Source organism: Symsagittifera roscoffensis, chromosome 9 (genome assembly GCF_963678635.1).
Source record: "Symsagittifera roscoffensis chromosome 9, txSymRosc1.1, whole genome shotgun sequence".
Taxonomy (NCBI): Eukaryota; Metazoa; Xenacoelomorpha; order Acoela; family Convolutidae; genus Symsagittifera; species Symsagittifera roscoffensis.
In genome coordinates, this window is record NC_087070.1 from 24,799,832 (window position 1) to 24,822,796 (window position 22,965).

General features: G+C 36.4%; 1 protein-coding gene across 1 annotated transcript; it reads left to right on the forward strand.

Moving 5' to 3' along the window:
- The first annotated feature begins 983 nt into the window (after positions 1-983).
- Positions 984-17,999, forward strand: LOC134854332 (F-box only protein 8-like). Its single transcript, XM_063870548.1, has 7 exons — positions 984-1,591; positions 1,860-2,069; positions 2,283-2,430; positions 5,454-5,572; positions 15,151-15,335; positions 15,816-15,961; positions 17,329-17,999. Exons 1-7 carry the CDS (start codon positions 1,350-1,352, stop codon positions 17,578-17,580), a joined length of 1,302 nt encoding a protein of 433 aa, XP_063726618.1. The 5' UTR covers positions 984-1,349; the 3' UTR covers positions 17,581-17,999.
- The last annotated feature ends 4,966 nt before the right edge of the window (positions 18,000-22,965 follow it).

Below are 22,965 nucleotides of genomic sequence, written 5' to 3' on the forward strand. Positions count from 1 at the left end.
TTCTTGATTAATTTAAAAAAAGCCAAATTGACCTATTTTTGTGGTGGAATTTGGTTGAGAATTTCGGAGAAAAAATTGAATCATAATAATTCTGGTGAAATTCTAAGCAAAAGTTTCAAAGTTTGTAATTTTTCTCCGTATAATTTAAATCAGCACTGTGTCAGACGCTCAAATTTCAATAGTGCCAATAACGCGCAAATAATTGAATGATTTTAAGTTGGTGATATATTACAATAGGTGGCAGATTCAAGTTAAATAGCTGGTTCGCTCTTTGTCATACTTCGAACAGTATTTATATATATTTTTTTCAAAAGCCACATTTAGTGACAAAAGAATTGTAAAATTTGAATTTTTGAGTGACATTTCATCTGGCAGAGTAATGTATATTCTAAAACTATCTTAGTAGCATGTACAATTGATGGAAAATGAAATGACTGTATAATGCAATATAGTTCCCGAATTGAATAGATGCTTTATACTCAAATAACCACCTATTGTACCATATAGCCTTTAATTTTTATATTAGACGATTTTAAAACATTTCCTGCGGGAAAAATATTATTGATTGATCCAGTTTTCTCAAATTGATTTTTCGCAAAAATGCTTGCCCTGAAAATTTCCTCCCTTTGAAAGTTCCTTGGCTAACCTAATGAAATAATGTATTTATAACAGAAAAATTCGGGTTTTAGAAGGTACTAACAAATAATCGAGCAGCAATTTTGTGTATATTTCGTATCAGGAGGATTTTAGGGGTGGGTGCGGATTCCCCTCAACCTAATTCGATTTTTTGTCTGCAAGCACCCCCACTCGCTACTGCTTTGAAACACAATTGCCTTATTTCCAACGTTCATTTTTATGGTGTACTTAAAATTGTACATTATTGGATAGCTGTGACGTTGCATTGCATTGCGTGGCAGTGATTGCGTGGCTGGTATTATTGAACTAGTGGTTGACGAAGCCAACTACGTAAAACAAGGTGATGCCAAAAATAGTACGTGATGTTATTTGTTGGTCAGAAGCACATAACAAACAAACATGCTCTATTTATCGAACTGCAGTTTAAATCTCAGAGACTGAATTGAATTAATGCAAGGATGGTTTCTAGCCTCTTCTTTTTCAGATCAGCTATTGGTATCACTGTATTATGACATTTTGATTTTCACGCAGCCTGTGCGGCCAAGCCTTCGAAAATTTAACAAAATCATCGCAAATCGAACTGTAACACTTCAAAACTCTGCAGGAATTATTTGATTCCGACAATTTAAATTGACATTATTGACCATTGTCTTGATTATTGTTCGATTAGTGCTGAAAATCGATTTGAAAGTAAAGTTACCAGTTGGTTGAGGATGGGCCAGCTGTTAGCCAGCCCCCATCCGCCGCAATTTCCGAGGCCTCAAATTGCTGGAGACAGTTTCAATTTACAGCAGCAGCGGGATGAAAGAAGGCGGCATAGAGTCGATCGCGAGACTGCCGGACAACAGGAAGAAAGTGTAATGGGAAGGGATGATGAGAGGGTGGAGAGTGACTTTGATGAGGTTGAAGTAGTGGATGAGATAAGAAGATCCAACATTGCGTGGACACTATCCAGGTAATGCATCTGGATAGGATTTGTCCACATTTGAATTAACCATATGAACCAGTTAAAATACATAAAACTTAAAAAATCACTGAACAATTACATTGGAAATTCAATCTGAGACACTTTTTAATTGTTTGCTTTAATGAAATGAATTTATATGATACCTTATTTGACCGACTACAAGCTGTCTTTGAGGTGGTCAAAATCGGCTGAAAATACATACCCTTGTGTAATGGCTAGAACAATGACAAATTCGAGGTGCTATGTGTCTTTTCAGGATGGGTCTGTTGTTCGGAGGTGGCGACGAGCGTGGCCCAGCTGGTTCCTTCGGTCGGCGGTCCCGACTGGCCTTTCCTGATCTGGCCAGACTGCCTGCCCAAGTGAGTCTGTCCATCCTGTCCCACCTGAATGAGACTGAACTATGTCTGGCAGCCTGTGTGAACGAACAGTGGCGACAACTGGCCGACGACGACCTCCTCTGGCTATCGTTAGTTGTTTTGCCTATAATTGTATTCAGGTAAATTTATGTCATGAAAGTTATTGAATGCCACGTTTTCACCGCAATGATTGGGTTTTCTACTTGACTCGAAAGGTTTCTCATTTTTTGAAATTTATGTTCTTTGTACCGAGTTTACAATTAAGCGCTGAACCACGATATTATTTTGTTTTCACTCACTATTTTTGGTTGTGTTCACTTCAGTCTGTGTAAGTCGTGTTGGGGCTACACTAGTGTGTATGGCCGAGGGGGTCCCCGTGGTCTGCAGCAGATGTCCCCCCTTAAGAATGTGTTCCTGCTGCTAGATGAGGCGACTCTCACATTCAACTCACACTCACAGGGACCCCAGGAGGTAACTACCTACCAACATCTAGGACTGCGTTTCCTTCTTTTTATTAAACTGCATTACAATCGTTCCAAGTGCAGAAAAGTTACTTATTGTCAATTCGATGTTTTCAAGAAGATCCTGTAATTAGCTCATTTGGTTTGAATACTTTAGAATCGAAAAGCAAAGTCAACCAAATCTGTTTTTTGTTTCGAAAAAATTGCATTGTTGATTTCTTATTATACTAGCGAATTTTAGTGAGCGTTAGTATAAAAGTACGACCCTTCTTTTTTTCTAACCCAAGTCGCAAATAGTGCCATTTTTGGTGGCATCTTTACGGCTTTTTGATAGCATGTGCTTTGATATTCGAATAGTAATAAGGTAGCACAGTTGATGCATTTTTGATACATCAAATGAACCGAAAAAAGCCATTTGTTTCAAACACAAATTTTCTAACTCAATTTATCTCGCAATTTTTTGAAATGCGTAATTTATACATTATGTGGCTTGCTATTTTTCCTTTTCCCCCACCACACACGAGCATCATTTTCATGTCTAACGAGTAGTTTTACAAGGTTAATTATGAAGAGCAAATATGTTTGTCATAGCCTAATTAGTCTGATTGTAAATTTTCATGACAATTGGTCAAATGTGAACACTAATTTTACTTATGAAATTTTGCAGGTGGGGAGGGGAAGAAAAAGAGCCATGTGGCTTTATGCTGTGCCATTTGTTTTTTGCAAATTTAATGTGGATGCCTTCAGTTTGTTATATTCCAAGTTATTACGTGCAAAGTTGTGTGTATTTGTATTTGGTGCCAACTTTGCTGCATCGCATTGACAATTTTATAGCATATATAGCTGCTTTGTTTGTGACGTGTGTTAGCCGATTGTTACGCGTTCGTGGCCGAGAGGACAGGGTGTGAGACTCCAAATCTCGCAGATCCGTAGCCAATACCTATTTTTTCCGATTACTATTTTTTTCTTAGTTCACTGTATAAATCTGCGGTTTTGTCGTGTTCTCGCTCCTGTGGGCGAGGAACAGCTTCGCCTCTGTGTTAAATCTTATATTGTCAACGCTGATTTATAATATATATTGCAAATCCCGAAAATTATTTACACAAGCATTTTTTTTTCAAATTGACTGGTAATGCTAATGCGTCATCATTGGCTGGCGTCACTTAGCAATTATATAGACTCATGATTGGCGTGCGTCACTTGTGAAATTTTATAGACTCCAGTTTTACTCATTCAGTTTTTCCCAGTAGCGTTATTTTTTTTATTTTTGCTTGTGTATGCGAAGTGCAACTTCGCCTCTGTGTCAAAAATAAAAAGACATACGCTACCCAAAAAAAACTGTTTTTACTGCCTTTACTGTTTTGTTAGTAGCGCATTCCTTTTTACGATTGCGATTAGCAATCGGAATGTAGAATCTTTTTTCTAGTTAACAACCAGTTTAACAAGATCAGTTGAATCACTCGCTGATATCACTTACTGACATGCTCAATTTAACTACTGGGTGGGTACTAGTTACTACAGGGTAGTTTCGAGGGACTTGAAACTTTTTGAAGATTTTTTAAAACTCAGTTTTTTTGGCTTAAGTGGTGTCTGCTCAAAAATTGTCGGCCTTGTTTCCGCTTCGTATATTTGTCCAGTTGCTAATTTGAATTATTTCAAATGCCTTGCTTGGCATAATTGCCTAGAATTCTTGTTCTGATTTTCGAAACTCAGGGGGTATCCATAGAAAAACTTCTACTGATTTTCCAAAAAGGGGTATCCATAGAAAGACCGCCTACACCCTTGTCTGCATACTCTCCTGGTCTTTTTTTGCCTTACCGTTTTGTCCAAGTCTTTGAGAAAGTGTGTAGGGGATTTATTTGATCAATTTTTTAATGTTTTTTTTTTCGTTTTCTCAAAAAGATGTTTGTTTCAATGAATAGTGCGGTTTTGAAAAGCTCCCATTCAAAAGCGGCTAATAATTTTGTAATTTGTTACGCCCACTTTGTTTGAAAAAAATTATGGCTTTCAAACATGTGAAGTCTTAAAAGTTTGACTGTTTTTGGAAGTTTTGTGACTTTACTCGATCCTTACCGTGTCAATTCTCAGGTTAAGTGTTCAATCGAGGAAGCCAATTTAGGAAAAAACAATTTTTCTACTTCACCGGCCATGACCTGTTTTTCATAGAAAAAAGTTACGGTTTTAGGAAATTCAAGTTTTTTAGAACCATTTTTTAGAAATTTTTGAGTTTTCTTTAAAACTACCCTGTCAAATCTGAGATTAAAAGTTCAATCGAAATAAGGGGTTGCGCGAATTTTTCCTGCAGAAGTGGCTACCTTTTGTTTTTGTAAGAGAAATATTATGACTTCGGGAACATTCCAAAATCTCAAACATTTTCACTCTTTTCACTGATTTTAGTATAGAGAAACAACTGAAGTTTTAGACAAAGTCCGATTTTTGAAGTTACGCATTTCGTTCTGCATCAGTACAACAGATTCAAAATTAATCAAACAGGTGCTTCCAGTTTTAGCTGAGCCCTGAGTGTCCTTCGAGCTATACGAAAGTTTTGGTTCACCTAGTTTTTCTCAACATTTTTTGTTTTTTTTTCCGATTTTTTTACGATTGTTGTATCGCAACTGGCGCGAATCTCAGCTTCGCCTCTGTGTTCATATATAAGCATGTTTGACATGATTTTTTAGGAGACTGTATAAAAAGTTGTAATTGATTGAATTGAATATTGGTCAGTGATATATTGATGACAATAAAATTCTTCCGCACTTAAAAGTTTCGCTCAGGGGTCGAACACTGGAATTAAGTGTTCCTGTTATATAGCTAAAGCCAAATTTTTGGTAAAATTTGCCACTTTAAGCATTTTTATTGGTGAAAACTTATGCATTTTTGGTCATTTAGGTTTTTTAAATTGTTTTTCGTGTTGAAATAAGAAGTTGGATTCCGGGATCAAAATGAGCAGTTTCAGATTAATTAAATTCAGATTTTTTGACCGAATAGAATATTGGTAACAATTAGGCATCAACAATTTTTTACCTGTTGCAGGGTATACATCAGTTGGTGGATGGAGGAGTGCTAGACGACTGTGCTTTGGAGATAGCCAAGTTCATTCACTGCACTGACAAACTCAGGGCTGAGAGGGTGCGGCGATATCTGGAAACCAGGTATGGATGGCAACGCAACTACACCTAACTACACCCCACAATAAATTCATCAAGTCTCAGAGCTGACTATCTCGGGATAAGCAAGAAAGCTTAGCGTGTTCTCAGTTCCTGTCTTCGTTTTCTTTATGAACATTTTTTCTGGTTTTCTGTGATAATTAATAATAGTGATAACGATAAAGAGGTAAGAAAAGAAGTAGTTTTTCAATTGTTTTGTTCTAAAAAGCTGTTCACGCTCAATTTATATTTTAACCTTTCTTAAATTAAGTTCAAATCGTTTGCTGATGGAGATCGAAATACGCTCTCCAACGACAAAAGTGCAAATAAAGCAATAAAACGAATTATTCTTAGTAAGAGGGCTTAAATTTTTGAATGTCAAGGATTGGAGTGAAGATATTTATTGAGGTACTGTGTTTTTTTTTTTGCTTCATTGTTTCTTCAGGAAAATTTCTTAATTTTTGATAAGCTCAAATTTGATTTTCCGCGGTTTGACTTCAGGTTACTTTTTATGTTCAATGCAAACGCTCATAATCAGTTCACGTTTTTTTTGGAGAAGGAAAATGTTTAATGCTTCAATGCGATATCAGATTGACTTCAAAGGAACAGAATTTTGAATGTCTCAATCACTGAAGTAAATGAAATAAGCCACATCATAATGGGAATTCCTGATTCGGCAAATTTCATATTCAACTGCATTGGCAGTAGTGTTTTGGTAAATTCCAATTTGTATAGTTTCCTATGTTTTCAATTTCAAGAATTATTGTTTATCAGCGGTGTAAAAAGGAACCATAATCATCCTATTTAGTCGAGTGATATATATTAAAGCCCTTTCAGTCATGATTCGAAGGAAATTTTTAAAATGTCAAAAACTTACCCCAGTGTCGAGGAAAACTGGTTTAAATTTTTTGAATTTAAGTCTAATTCCGAGTCAAGCAAGTCCAATTTCGAGCATTCATCATAGGAAAATTGATTTTTTAGGCTAAAAAAACCTTGATATTACTAAATCAAAACTAGTTTTGGAAGCTTCATTTGACGCTCCCTCGGCCATAAAAGTTTTTTCATTTTTGTGACATCAGTTGTTGATTATGCTTCATTTATTTTCTTTTAATGCGTTTGTATTGTTCTCTCATCACACCACGCACAAAAAACGACACTAGTTGGAAGAGAAAATGAAACCACCTACTTTTTTGTAGTTTTTCATGATTGTGGTTAGACCACTTACACAGCAACTGGCTATCCTTGTTGCTTGGGTTTGTTTCATTACACTTGCGAAAGCAAGTGTCTTGTAACCGGGAACTAGACTTTTTTTTTCCAGAAAACAACTCTTCTTACAAGAAATTGAGCTTGCTTTATTATTGAACCTTCGCAACTTCCAGGTTCCTTCTCACTTGGCCGGGAGGTAACGGGGTCGATTTTGAACCCTAAGGTCTGGGGATCAAGTACCGGCAGAACCTTGTTTTTTTGGTATGTATCTAATTGGAAACTATTTTTGAGGTAAAAATTGAATTGTCACACTTTCGTTATTCTGTTCAAATTTTATCGGCCTACGTGCCACGTCACAAATGTTTTGTGTGCTATAAGCAAGTATCTCGTTAGTTTTAAGTGTTGTTCATTGTATTTTCACGGTGAATTGGATTTTTTTTCGGCTCAACTGGTGTCTGTTCACGGGTACGAATGGTTTTGTTTCCATTCGTATGTTTTATTCCATTGCTACTTTAAAATTCACTTGTCCTGCTTGGCCTGTTTGCCTAGAGTTTCTGTTTAATAAAATTCTTATAATGAAATTGTATAGGATCGGGTGTTTTATTTTTTTTTGAGGCGATTTGGAAAATTCACTTTTCTCAAAAACTACTCTTACCAAGTTAAAAAAAAAAGGTTAATCAGCAAAAAGACTGTCGAAGCTCAGTGTGCCTGCATAATCCGCTAGTCTTTTTTTCTTTACCCCACTGTCTACAGCTTCGAAAAAGTCTGTGGGGGTAATATTTGACCCATGTTTTTAGAATTTTTTTTTCGTTTTCTCAAAAGATAGAATGGGTCATGGAAAGCTTCCCTGCATAAGCAGCTACTCTCAATTTTTTTGCAAAAATTTATGATCCTCTGAATATTCTAATATTTGATTTTTGACCGTTCTTTTTTAAAATTTTTGCCATTTCTCAAAAACTTTCCTGAAAATTCTGAGGTTTTGGCTCAATCGAAATATACGGGTGTATGAAGCTCCACTGCTTAATTGCCGAAGCCAACTTTCATACATAAAAAGTAATGGCCCGAGGAAAAGTAAGTTTTTGGTTTTTTTAACCATTTTTGGAACTACTTGACTTTTCTCGAAAACTACCCTCCCAAGTCTAAGTTTCTTTGTTCGATCGAAATAGCAGGTTGAGCGAATCCCTTCTGCATCAGCGGCTACGTCCAAATTTTTTTAGAAAAAGCTATGATTCTCGGAAAAACTTTTTGAATTTTCTCGATAACTATCTTGCCAAATATGAAATCAAGGGTTTAATTGAAACAACAGATTGTTGAATATCTGCGTTTTTAGTTGGGAAGGTCTATTTATTTAAAGAAATTTTTTTTCAAAAAGTCAAGGTTTTGAAAACTACCCTACCAGTTCTTAGGTCAGGTGATCAATCGAAAAACCCGCTTTTGGGATTGTTCTCTGCTGAAGTGGGTGTGACCTACTTTTTGGCTGAAAGTCAAGTTATTTTTCCGTCAAGTTACTGTGTTTTAGCTTTTTTCTTTTTGTTTTCCACGCAAAATCACGTGCCCAAAATAATCGGACTGCGTTGAGTGTTATATCCTATTAAAGCCCTTTCAGTCGTGATTTGAAACAATATTAAAAAAATTCCAAGTTTCGAGAAAAACCGGTTAGAAGTTTCTGATTTTTTTCTCTAATTTGACCGAGTAAAGCGATTGAGCAGGCTTGTTTATGCTTAATTTAAGCCGTTTACAATTACTTATCTATACTATATTTAAATGCGAGTGACAGCTATCTCCCATGTTTAAGCATAATAATTTTGCATGTTTAAGGAAAGAGTTAATCATGGAAAGTCCAGTTGTATGATATCGGCCCTTTTATGGTTTTGTTTCTGAGTTGAAAATATGAAGAACTGAAACCCAGTACTTTTGGAGATTTCATCATTTTAGTTTTAAATGAACTTTAGTTGAAACTATTTTTTGTTGTTTATTTTCTGAAATAAAAAAGCGGCGCTGTAAAATGCCCCCGTCTATTGTTAACCTTGCATGCATTTCGTTTTTCATAAAGTATTAAGAGTAATGAACGTAGTGAGTACTCTTATACAGGTCTTGCTGATTAAATGCTCTATAAAGGTCTTGCTGATTTGTGGGTTGTTTTTGTTTGTTAATTGCCACTCTTTACTGTCTGTTGGCTGTATTTTTTTTTTAAATTTTGATGGTTTTTCTGATCTATGTTATTAGAATAATATTAGAAGCATGTGTATTAGACTAATTTTTTCAGGGTGAAACTTTTTAAATAAGTTGATTCTTTGGTCAATTTTCTTACGAATGAAATGTTTTTTTTTTCATTGTCAAATTTATATTTTGATGATTTGTCATTTGATTTTTTCTAAGCCCGTTTTTCATTTTTTGTCAAGCCGAGCTCTCCCATAGAGCAGCTAAGTTAGACTAGTAGTTTCATAAATGGATGAAAGTTTCAAAAAAATTGTTCTAGAGGTTAAAAAGTATCATTTGATCTCCGCTTTTCTCGAATGGATTTTTTTGAACATGATCTTTGAACTTAAATTTAAAGATTTTGAAATTGAAACAGTTTAACGACTTTTTTTTAAAAATTTTTTGTCGACGTTTTTCCAAGTTTTAGTTGCCATTGTTTATTGCTGCGTAAGTTGAATTATCTATTGAACTGTAGAGCTTTTGATTATTTTCTTTTGTTCGATATCCGTGTTAAAAACTTATCTAGCATTTTGAGATGCCTGTCCTCGTTTTTATGTGCCACTTCGTCAAGTGGTTGATATGGCGGTGATTTTTTTTGAATTTTACCGAAATGCAGTACGATTTTTGATAGATTTTGTTTGAATTTATTGAATTCAGCTATTATTCAGACCATTGTGGGTTGTGTCGCTGTACTTTAGAGTCCTCAAAAATACTCTTGTGGGCTGAGTTTGGGATCGTATCAAAGCCCTATTAGTCGGCGTTCCGATCCTAAAAACATTCAAAATCGTTCTCTCAGTGTCGAAAAAAGCTGATCTGAATATTATCCATTTCGAGAATTACTTTTAGCGGGGGAGTTTATTGTTTTAATTTAATCCTTGTCTGATATACTACTCTAAGCTATCAATAAGTTTTCTCAAATCTTAAGTGTCAAACACTTTTCCAATCAAGCCTACTGCATGCCTCGTTTTTTTTTAAAAAAAAAAAACAATTTGTAAGTGTAAAAATTAATTCATAAAAATCCATTTTGTTTTCCGATGAATTCTGTGGTCGAACATTCTATACCCCTTGCACCGAAACTGACTTCTCTTTTTTGTTGTAAAATATTGAAAACAGCAGTCATTTTTGTTGCAAACTAATTAAAAGAGCTGTTAAATTATTTTTCTTTGAGATGAAGTTAAGACACCGCATATTTCAAATTTTACCTGATTTCAAAGAGTATTAGCTGTATTTGAAGACCTGCTCTTTTGGTTCTCGTTTATAACAAATTTGTTTCGAGTATTTTTCTAACTCTCATAAAAAGCATCAGTATTTGGAGAACTTGAGACTCATATCAACATGACAACAACTGAGTTGCCATTTGGTTGTTAATCATTTTTTGAGATTTTTCTCGGATATCTGTTAGGCGCTTGTCACGTGTCTGTTAACATGTTATGTTTGAGTTTCCGTATCAACTACTTAACAATGATTAATTTTTGGTTGACAGTTAGTCTGTTGTTTTTTCAACACTCGCCAAGTGTTTTAACAGAGTTTATTCGAGTTATTTAGTTTATTCGGGAATAAATGACTTGGACTTGTAATCGTGAACTAGAATTGTTCCCATAAACAACTTTTCCTACAGGCGACAGGTATCTGATGCGAATCCATGCCTGACGTTGTTTGCACATAAGGTCTGGGGTTCGATCCCCGGTGGAACAGTTTTTCTAATGTCTGTTTGAAGTTGAGCTTGCTGTATTCTGGAACCCCAATACTTTTCAGGTCCCTATCACTTGATCTAGAGGTAAAGCACGCGCCTTTGGAACGCAAAGTTTAGGGTTTGTGTCCCGACCGGACCTTGGTTTTTTCGATGTGTGGAAATTATATATATATTTTTGGAAAGCGTCGGACAATCGTTTATGCTCTATCGTCGGACTATCGTTTATGCTCTATCGTCGGACTATCGTTTATGCTCTATCGTCGGACTATCGTTTATGCTCTATCGTCGGACTATCGTTTATGCTCTATCGTCGGACTATCGTTTATGCTCTATCGTCGGACTATCGTTTATGCTCTATCGTCGGACTATCGTTTATGCTCTTTCGTCGGACTATCGTTTATGCTCTATCGTCGGACTATCGTTTATGCTCTATCGTCGGACTATCGTTTATGCTCTATCGTCGGACTATCGTTTATGCTCTATCGTCGGACTATCGTTTATGCTCTATCGTCGGACTATCGTTTATGCTCTATCGTCGGACTATCGTTTATGCTCTATCGTCGGACTATCGTTTATGCTCTATCGTCGGACTATCGTTTATGCTCTATCGTCGGACTATCGTTTATGCTCTATCGTCGGACTATCGTTTATGCTCTATCATCGGACTATCGTTTATGCTCTATCGTCGGACTATCGTTTATGCTCTATCGTCGGACTATCGTTTATGCTCTATCGTCGGACTATCGTTTATGCTCTATCGTCGGACTATCGTTTATGCTCTATCGTCGGACTATCGTTTATGCTCTATCGTCGGACTATCGTTTATGCTCTATCGTCGGACTATCGTTTATGCTCTATCGTCGGACTATCGTTTATGCTCTATCGTCGGGCTATCGTTTATGCTCTATCGTCGGACTATCGTTTATGCTCTATCGTCGGACTATCGTTTATGCTCTATCGTCGGACTATCGTTTATGCTCTATCGTCGGACTATCGTTTATGCTCTATCGTCGGACTATCGTTTATGCTCTATCGTCGGACTATCGTTTATGCTCTATCGTCGGACTATCGTTTATGCTCTATCGTCGGACTATCGTTTATGCTCTATCGTCGGACTATCGTTTATGCTCTATCGTCGGACTATCGTTTATGCTCTATCGTCGGACTATCGTTTATGCTCTATCGTCGGACTATCGTTTATGCTCTATCGTCGGACTATCGTTTATGCTCTATCGTCGGACTATCGTTTATGCTCTATCGTCGGACTATCGTTTATGCTCTATCGTCGGACTATCGCTTATGCTCTATCGTCGGACTATCGTTTTTGCTCTATCTTCGGACTATCGTTTATTCTCTATCGTCGGACTATCGTTTATGCTCTATCGTCGGACTATCGTTTATGCTCTATCGTCGGACTATCGTTTATGCTCTGTCGTCGAACTATCGTTTATGCTCTATCGTCGGACTATCGTTTATGCTCTATCGTCGGACTATCGTTTATGCTCTATCGTCGGAATATCGTTTATGCTCTATCGTCGGACTATCGTTTATGCTCTATCGTCGGACTATCGTTTATGCTCTATCGTCGGACTATCGTTTATGCTCTATCGTCGGACTATCGTTTATGCTCTATCGTCGGACTATCGTTTATGCTCTATCGTCGGACTATCGTTTATGCTCTTTCGTCGGACTATCGTTTATGCTCTATCGTCGGACTATCGTTTATGCTCTATCGTCGGACTATCGTTTATGCTCTATCGTCGGACTATCGTTTATGCTCTATCGTCGGACTATCGTTTATGCTCTATCGTCGGACTATCCTTTATGCTCTATCGTCGGACCATCGTTCATGCTCTATCGTCGGACTATCGTTCATGCTCTATCGTCCGACTATCGCTCATGCTCTATCGTCGGACTATCGTTTATGCTCTATCGTCGGACTATCGTTTATGCTCTTTCGTCGGACTATCGTTTATGCTCTATCGTCGGACTATCGTTTATGCTCTATCGTCGGACTATCGTTTATGCTCTATCGTCGGACTATCGTTTATGCTCTATCGTCGGACTATCGTTTATGCTCTGTCGTCGGACTATCGTTTATGCTCTATCGTCGGACTATCGTTTATGCTCTATCGTCGGACTATCGTTTATGCTCTATCGTCGGACTATCGTTTATGCTCTATCGTCGGACTATCGTTTATGCTCTATCGTCGGACTATCGTTTATGCTCTATCGTCGGACTATCGTTTATGCTCTATCGTCGGACTATCGTTTATGCTCTATCGTCGGACTATCGTTTATGCTCTATCGTCGGACTATCGTTTATGCTCTATCGTCGGACTATCGTTTATGCTCTATCGTCGGACTATCGTTTATGCTCTATCGTCGGACTTTCGTTTATGCTCTATCGTCGGACTATCGTTTATGCTCTATCGTTGGACTATCGTTTATGCTCTATCGTCGGACTATCGTTTATGCTCTATCGTCGGACTATCGTTTATGCTCTATCGCCGGACTATCGTTTATGCTCTATCGCCGGACTATCGTTTGGGCTCTATCGTCGGACTATCGTTCATGCTCTATCGTCGGACTATCGTTTATGCTCTATCGTCGGACTATCGTTTATGCTCTATCGTCGGACTATCGTTTATGCTCTATCGTCGGACTATCGTTTATGCTCTATCGTCGGACTATCGTTTATGCTCTATCGTCGGACTATCGTTTATGCTCTATCGTCGGACTATCGTTTATGCTCTATCGTCGGACTATCGTTTATGCTCTATCGTCGGACTATCGTTTATGCTCTATCGTCGGACTTTCGTTTATGCTCTATCGTCGGACTATCGTTTATGCTCTATCATTGGACTATCGTTTATGCTCTATCGTCGGACTATCGTTTATGCTCTATCGTCGGACTATCGTTTATGCTCTATCGCCGGACTATCGTTTATGCTCTATCGCCGGACTATCGTTTATGCTCTATCGTCGGACTATCGTTCATGCTCTATCGTCGGACTATCGCTCATGCGCTATCGTCGGACTATCGTTTATGCTCTATCGTCGGACTATCGTTTATGCTCTATCGTCGGGTTATCGTTTATGCTCTATCGTCGGACTATCGTTTATGCTCTATCGTCGGACTATCGTTTATGCTCTCTCGTCGGACTATCGTTTATGCTCTATCGTCGGACTATCGTTTATGCTCTATCGTCGGACTATCGTTTATGCTCTATCGTCGGACTATCGTTTATGCTCTATCGTCGGACTATCGTTTATGCTCTATCGTCGGACTATCGTTTATGCTCTATCGTCGGACTATCGTTTATGCTCTATCGTCGGACTATCGTTTATGCTCTATCGACATTGTACCTCATTTTGCGTTGTTTAAAATGCAACAAAATTTAATCGAAATGCAACGAAATTTTCTATGAAATCATTTTGTTTTTGGATCAACTGGCGTCTGCCCAAGTTGCATCCGTGTCATTTTCTGTCTGCTAATTTACAATGCTCTCTTTGTGTTGTAGCGCAAGTGTTGCGCAGCTCCGCTTCGCCTCTGTGTCAAAACTGAAAACGTCATCATTCGTTTGTAAAATTAGAGTTTAAACAATCATTTTGCTGAAAATGGTTACCTGTTAAAAATGCCTGGAGCTGGTGTATATATCCAAATCGATTTGTCAAATTTGCTGAAACTTACGACTCTTCGCTCATCGCGTATGCGCGACGAATAAAAAACGTGCAAAATTGAAGGTTCATGGGTGGAACCCGGGCTGATGGCGTTAACATGTGCTGTTAACATTTAAAGAACCCGAAGAAGAGAATTTACACCATATCTCAAATAGAACTACAAGAGAAAAGTAGCATAGAACCGTATATGGTTGGCACTAGATTCAAGGACAGTGCATGTCTATTTTTAACGAGAGGGAGCGGTACTAAAGGAGGCAATGTGTCAGATTCCTTTAATAATCTACGAGCTGTCACTCGTACCTTTTCTTTTAATTTCATAGCTTGTCTTTTAAAATGATTGATACTTGTATAAACAGAATAAATTTGAAACCAATTTTCAGTCAAAGATTGAATCATTAAAATGCATTTTCTGAAATAATGCATTGAACAGAAGAGGCAAACATAAAAATTTTTGTCACATTGATGATGCACCATGCCCATGATCAATACTTTATTCAACAGTTTGGTCATTCCGATGTCAGATAATTTGAAATCAATTGCATCGTATGAGAGTCAAGATACAATTAATTAACAACTTTTGAACTTAAATAAACCTTCGAGAGATGTATATTATTTTTTTGAGGAAATTCGGTCCCATTTATAAAATTCAAGATTTTTTTTGAAAAATGACTATCATTTGAGTCCATTTCTTTAATCGATTTCAATCTGAAGTTAGAGAAGTCTGCGTTCAGCAATACTCCAGCAATGATTGAGTTCGATCACAGCAGTGTTCCACCTAATAAGTTGTTTTTGTGTGTTTTAGACCAGACGTGTTGAGCAACGTAATCTCATTTCAACATTTTGGCCACTCTTTCCTCCCCAATGCCCTCAGGACTCTTTTCCGCAAAATTGAAGCCCCCACAATAAGGGGTGACTTTTTAGAGACATTGCTCAACTGCTTCGCCCACAGATTCACAGAGTGCAACCCGGACCAACACCTCTCGTCTGGTCAGTAGTTGTTTTCTTTGAACAAATGTATTGTCAAGTAGGCATCACAAAGAAACAAAATGAGTTTATCAATATCAAAAATATTCTCTCTATTCAAGTATCAATAGATTGATGCACCGTCTTGTAAAGTTCGAAGATGAATAGCACAAAAAATGTGTGATAGAAGAATTCCTTCCTTTACACTACATTTTTTTGCGATTCAAGCAATAAAATTTTGGGATCAAGTCAACATATCCTCCCTTCAATAGTCCTAGTTAGCTTCCTCCTCCTTCCTCCTCGCCAATAGACCAAGTTCGGGGGGGGGGGGGGGGGGTGTTACTTGGTTCAAATTACAAATTTGGAATTGCGTAAAGGAAGGAAGTAGTTTCAAACTTCGTAAAAGAAGTTTTAAATAGGAATCTCTACGACAGCATCTTTCAAATTATGGTTGTAGTTCAATCGAGTGTGCAGTAACGATCATTTGTGTGTGTGTATTTGTAGATGAGGTGTACGTGTTGTGTTTTTCTCTCATCCTCCTCTCAGTGGACATGCACAGTCCGCATGTGAAGACGAAAATGTCCAAGAGAGAGTTCATTCGCAATGTCAGAGGCGCCATCACTGCCATGCACACCAACCCCGATCAACAGGCCAGTGTAGTCAAGTGCAGCGATATTAAAATTAAAAAAGCATAGATAGAATCAAATTAACATCCATCGCTCCCCTAAATAGACCAGGGCAAGAACTTCCGCCTGCCGTTTAATTTGGATTATCAAGAGTAATGAGCGTAGTAAAACTTCTTATATAGGTCTTGCTGATTTTTTTAAATTTTTTTATAGGAAAAAGTCTTAAAATATTGATGGACTTAGGTATAATGCACTTTTTGAGCTCATTTGAAATCCATCTGCTGAAAGTGAGGTGAATAGCACTCTCCAAATACAAACTTCGAAATGGCGCAAAAAAAACCTGAACAATTTCTAGTTTCGAAAATGAAATTTTATTTATAGATTTCAAGCGGAATAAAAACTTTACCTGTTGATCCAGTTTTCTCAAGTTGGGTTAATGTTATCAAAAAAGCGCCAATCATAATATATTCTAGAAACTCAAAAAGCTGAAAGGGCATCTATTTTTTTCTTTGAAATTCGAAATTTGAGATTTTTTCAACAGTCAGTTTTTTTTCTGTTTACTTGGGTTCATCACGCTATGTTGTTCTTTTTTGCGCTCAATTGAAATTCATCTGCTGAAAGTGACGTGAAAAGCACTCTCCAAATCCAAATCATAAATTATTCTAAAAACTCAAAGAGCTGAAAGGGCATTTATTTTTTTTTCTTTGAAATTCGAAAGTTGAGATTTTTTCAACAAAGTCAGAGTTTTTTTTCTGTTTACTTGGGTTCATCACGCTATGTTGTTCTTTTTTGCGCTCAATTGAAATTCATCTGCTGAAAGTGACGTGAAAAGCACTCTCCAAATCCAAATCATAAATTATTCTAGAAACTCAAAGAGCTGAAAGGGCATTTATTTTTTTTTCTTTGAAATTCGAAAGTTGAGATTTTTTCAACAAAGTCAGAGTTTTTTTTTCTGTTTACTTGGGTTCATCACGCTATGTTGTTCTTTTTTGCGTGCGTTTACAATACTAGATTCTGATTGTTGGAAACTTTCAAGTTACAAATTTTAGCTGAGATCCGCCTCTATAAACCGCCAATGGGGAAAGGGAGGAGAATTTAAGCTGTTAATCGATCCCATTTGTTTTCAGTTTATACAAACGTATGCATAAAACTGGGAATTGTAAATCACTTACCGTGGATGAGCCTGTAAAAAAAATTGACCATCAATTTCGATTGTAATATTCTTTTTAAGAGTCGGTGAACGTGGTGATGATTTTGAGTGAAAGGCCGTGATGTTTTTCACGCTCAAATTTAATTTTTTTTTTTCGGTTTGTTGTTTGATTTTGTTCCATGCGTTCCATGATAGCTCGGAACGGAAATCTGAACTTTTTCATGTTATTTGTGTTTTTTAGGCCAACACACAGCAGCTGTATGACTACGACGAGATGGTGGGACACATGTACGACAACATATACCTCATAGGTCACGTGGCCAATGCCGCCGCATCCACCTCTTCTTCTACATCTGCAGGCAGACATAATAACACCAACAGTTACAGCACAAGAGACGCAGGTAGAAATGCCACGAGAGCTACTAACCACAATAGGCGCAATCACATACTCAACAACAACAATACTAATAGAGCTCCTCTGTTCGTCAGATGAAACTAGATGTGACTGCTCTCTTTGGAAAAACGCAAAATACCAATCATACTTGATACTTATTTGAAGCAAACAATCGATTCAAACTTATTTTATCTGATTTCAACTCAAACACAGAAGCGGCCCTATTGACTTGAGTACTACAATCTTGCGACCAAAAGAGTTAATCGCACTTTCACTTCGGTCGAACTGTTAGTATTGAAACCGACTGAAACTAGTGACACTTCAGCAGCAACTTCAAATTTCCCCTTCTACCTACCAACTCAGCTAATAAATGGCCTTCTCTTCATTTTATTACATTAGTTAGCATACACATCTCAAAAACTCTAATCTGTACATAATTATAACTTATAGAAAGCTATGACCTTACTCAAAATTTAATATACCAATCCAGAATTGAATTCTATTGAATTAAGTTTTCATTTTTTTTACAAAGCCGAGATTATAGAGGCTAGGTTATTCATTAAAATCTTAAAATGTTTTTTTTTTCATGTTCTGACCTCAACAAACATGACAACATTTACTCTTAAATAGAACACGAGTAAATAAATTAGCTCGTTTCAATCTTACTCACATAATTCATTGCTCAAATCGCACTTTTTCTGCAAATTAATATCTGAAGTTTTTTGGTAAAATTTTTTTTGTTACATTTTGAATCTCACGTTTGCTATTGCTTGCGAAGTGCAGCTTCTTTTTTGTTCAATTTAGTTCAATATTGAATGAAGCGGTTACGATCGATGTGAACGTTTTAATTACGGAGTGGAGTTTCTTTTTTACAAGCAAAACTGGCGTATTTTGTGGAAAAAACGTGTTTTTTATTTCGTTATTCACGAAAAAGTCGAATTATTTACATTCAAGCTCGATTTTTGCGGTTTGACTTTTTAAAGTTCATTTCAATTAATTTGCAAAAAGTAAGGCAAACTACACTCCAGTGACAAGAGTGCAAAAAAGCGTATCACTTAAGTTTCGAAAGAAGATTTTGATTTTTTCCATGCGGAATAAAGGAATTATAGTATATTCGCTAATAGTCAATGAACGCAGTGAAGAACTTTATATTGGTCCTGATAATTGTTTCTCGGGGATGCTCTACTATCTGCTGAATTTCATTCATACATATTAATGCATTTACCAATGCACTTAGGTATTACTAATGCATTTAGGTATATAATCCACTTTTTGAAATCAATTCAAGTTCATTTGCTCCGAACGGTAGTCAAATTGCGCTTCCAATTACGAAAGCGGAAAGGTCACGAAAAACGTGAAAGAATGCTACCTTTGAGATCCCCAGCGGAATAAAAGTTTCAAGTATTGGCCCATTTTTGTTTTCAAATTGAGTTAATTTAATCAAAAATTTGTCAATAAGAATTTGTTCTTGAAGTTTAGAAATCTTAAAGGTTATATAATTCCTAGTTTGAAATTCGAAAGTTGAAGCGTTTTCAACAAACAAGTATTTTTTTTGTTTCCTTGCGTTTATTGAACCCTTCAAATGTCTGTTGGCTATGTTTTCTAATTGCGTTAGTTTAGTGAGAAAAGTGTCAATCGTGATATTTTTTGAAAAAAAAGTGTTTTTTTTGTGATGATTTTTCGGTTACATGACAAAAGATCCCTTACCTTAAGATCCCAAACGAGAAGATCCCAGTCAATAAGATACCATTCCAAAAGATACCTCGTTCTAAAATCGCCCACGACATAAGATACCATAATAAAATAACAAAGAACCTGAGAATTGAAAATAAAGCGGTTAATCGATCAAAGCAAAAACAAAGCGTCGGTTAAAATCAAAGCAACGGCAAAAATTTTGCTGCACAAATTTCGAACATGAATGACCTTGCTAATCACTTGGCCTTTAAAATGAAACTCAAACTTCAAAACAGCTTAGACTATAATTGAACTTGAAAAGGATTTCCAATTAATCAAAACCAACTTTGCTAAAAATGGCCTGATTTTCCAGACAATTCAAGTCGGTACAAAATTGAAATTGAGTTTTTGCAAAATTCTAAAGCTTTCAAATCATTTTCATTGCGAATCACTTGCCGTTCTATTTGATAAAAAATATCAATTCTCAATTTTGATCAACTTTTTTTAGCTAGGTGCAATACTCAAAGGGCCGTCAGGCCCCTACCCCCAACCTAGCCTCCCGTCAATAAGAGCAATTGCTCTGGGATCAAATTGCTAGAGACAGCATTTTTGAATGCGAGTCGTAGTATTGCGTTTCGGCGTTCTCCGGGAGGGTGCAAGGAGACGTCTATAAAAAAGTTGATCAAACAATTTTAAATTTAGGAAAAATTAGGCAAAAACTATAACAAAATTTAATAGGTTAAATGGGCAAGTGAACGGATATAAGACAATAAGTTAGAGTCTGTGTATGAACTTGTTATCTGTTGAACTTATAAGCCTCAATAAATTGAAAACAAATATGAAGTGAATCCATTCTTTTAAGAATGCAGTTCGACAAAACAGCCACCATAATAGTTTGATTTTTTTGTAAAATAGTTCAATCACTTTTGTGGGTTTCCTTGCTTTGGTTGACACTTTTCCAACTGTCTGTTGACTATGTTCATTGATTTGTTAAACAGTTTTTTTTTGCAGAGAAAAGAAGGTATTCTGTGTGTTCCAAAACAGAGCCTTGTTTCTGATGTTTTTGGTTGGCAAATTTATAGTTTGATATCTTCATCATCAAACAATTTCTAAATCGATTTTTAAAATTTAAATCCGATTTTTTCAAAAACTGCCGAGTATCTTAGAAAAATCAAAACAAGAGGTAGAAAATGTATTGAATCGATGGGTTTTATGGAAACAGTTGATCAACTTTAAGTTTTGGTTTAGAACTTTCATACAGAAGACCAGTTCTTCAAAATTGGTGGGAAAAACTTGGCGTATAATTGGCGGGAAAACACGCCACTAACCGAGAAAATTTGGTTTTTACCACCTTTAATTTAAATCGAACAAAACCTCGGAATAAAATCAAGATTTAAATCAATGATTTAAATCAGTTGAATTAAATCAACCAACCCTGCTTGCAGCAGAACGTTCATTGTAAATCAGCATAACTAAAGCAAATTCAGACACATTCAAGTCCCACTCAGTTCTACGAGTCTTAAAAGCGAAACGCAATTGCCGAAAAAACGGCAAAAAAAAAAACGTTTTTTTTTTTTCAAAAACATTTTTATTATTTGATGTATTGAAGGGATTCTACAATTTCCAATTGAAAGTTTAAACTTTCATCAGAGAATTGATCCGAGGCCTAAATGCGAAACTAGTCTGAAATGCAGAACTGTCTTCAACTAGTCATCAACCGAAAGCAGGGGCGGATCTAGGATTTTTGAGGGGGTTGTTTTAAAAAAAAGTTTTGTCGACCTTTTTTAGGTCGAGCAAATTGTTTTTCTGAGCTCTCCCAAATCACAATAAAGATCTTATTTTGATTAGTTTTTTCCGCGGCGATTGCTAATTTTCGAAAAAAAAATTCTTAAATTTGTATCGAAGGGGAGATAGGCAGATACGTCCTAATTTTTGTAATAGTTAGGAATTAGAAAAGGTCCATTTTTTGAAGTTCCTGAGGAGGAGAGCGTCGCCTTCACCTCTAACTCCACTACTGACCGAAACTATTCAAATCGAGATAAGTTTATGAAAGTAAGCTGCCTTCAATTTTCCAAGGAGTAATAAAATCGTACTTTTTTTCAACGTTGAAAAAAATTTCCACTTACTTGCCTGTCTATTTATTAGGCTGTCTGATCACAGCTGTGTAAATTATGTGCATATTTCAATTGTGTCAGCTAAGCAAGGAATCGGAACATAGAATTAATGCAAGACTGCGTGATGTAGTCATACTTTGGAAACCTTTGTGCGAACGCCTCTTATTGGCTTGCTTTTTCCTTGCATTGCCTTTCTGTTTTATTCTCCACGCTCAGCAAGCCAGTTTTTACCTTTTCAGCGTGCATAAAGGATTCTCTTTAAGTTGTAAACTCAAACTCTCTTAATTGGAATAGAAACTTTATGCAAAAAATGGATAATAATTGTTTCCAAATAAACGTTGATCGACAATTTTGTTGAAAATTATTTGCAAAAATGTTCTAGTAAGAGCATTTTTATGGTTACAAAAATAATTCGAAAATCATTAATTGAAAAAATTATCAATTGAAATGAAATTAATGCCGACTCTGGGATATTGGCTCAAGCCAAGGCACAGCATAAGGTAATTTTTTCTGCATAACTGGCTACGTCTCAATTTTTTGAAAAGAAAATACTTCTGGACTTGAGAAGAAAATATTGACCGTTTCTTGGAACGTTATGATTTTTTTTGAAAATTACCCTGCCAAATCGGACTCTAAGAGTTCAATCGGGGGCGTTCAACAGTGCCGAAGTACAACAGTGCCGAAAAAGGTGGGAAAATTTCAGAATAATTTACACGCATTTTCTAAAGAGCGGGAAATTACTGGCGCTAATTATCAAAGAAAATCACTCCAATTTTGGCGCCAATATGTCTGCAACTGCAAAGTAAACAATTATTTTGGCGCCAAAACGTTTAAGCTGCAATTTTTCTTGCTCAAAATCTTAAAGTTTTACTTAAGATTGTTAATGATCGCTGTTTAATTTTTGATTGCCGCACTTAATATGTTGAAATTTGTTCAAATTTTCGGCACTGTTGAACAAAGTTTTCATTTTCGGCACTGTTGAACAAAGTTTTCATTTTGGGCACTGTTGTACTTCGGCGTTGTTGTACTGCCCCGTTAAATCGAAAGAACAAATTATTTAAATTTTTGCTGACAGGCGGTTTTGTCATTATCTTTGAAGAAAAATGTTTTGGTCTTGTAAAATGTCAAAATTTTGAAGTTTCGCTCGTTTTTTGGGAACTAGGTCTTTTTTCGAAAATCACCTTGCGAAATTTGAGATAAACGGTTCAATCAAAAGAGCCAGTGGTAACAATTTTCTCTGCATAAGCGGTTTTGCCCTAATTTTTTTTGGAAAAGCAATTTTGAATCAGAAAAGCCCTCTGTTGAAATAATCCTGTTTTTTCGGAAACTTTTTGGATTATCTCGAAAACTACGAACCAAATTTGAGGTAAACGACTCAATCGAAAGACCAATTTGCAGGCGTATCACCTTTTGATTTATGAAATCCGCTATGTACTTCGGGAAACATCCATTATTTGGTAATTTGACCCTTTGTTTGGACTTCATTCAATTTCCTATAAACAGCCATGCCAATTCTGAAAATACGAAATTAGTTCAGAAATCAAATGAGATATGATAAGGATCTCTCTTGCAAAAGCGTTTATTACGTAGGGATGCAAATTTTTAAAAATATTGCATCAAGTTATGAGATTTTTTTGAAAATTGCGCACTACCTTTTGCATCAGTACAAGATTATTTCTAGTTTGAGCATTGCACT

Bases quoted from the DNA above. Each gene is read 5' to 3' on its own strand.
- LOC134854332 (XM_063870548.1), top strand. From the start codon at position 1,350: ATGGGCCAGCTGTTAGCCAGCCCCCATCCGCCGCAATTTCCGAGGCCT. The intron at 15,336-15,815 runs GTCAGTAGTTGT...GTGTATTTGTAG, and splicing joins GGACCAACACCTCTCGTCTG to ATGAGGTGTACGTGTTGTGT. The intron at 15,962-17,328 runs GCCAGTGTAGTC...TGTGTTTTTTAG, and splicing joins ACACCAACCCCGATCAACAG to GCCAACACACAGCAGCTGTA.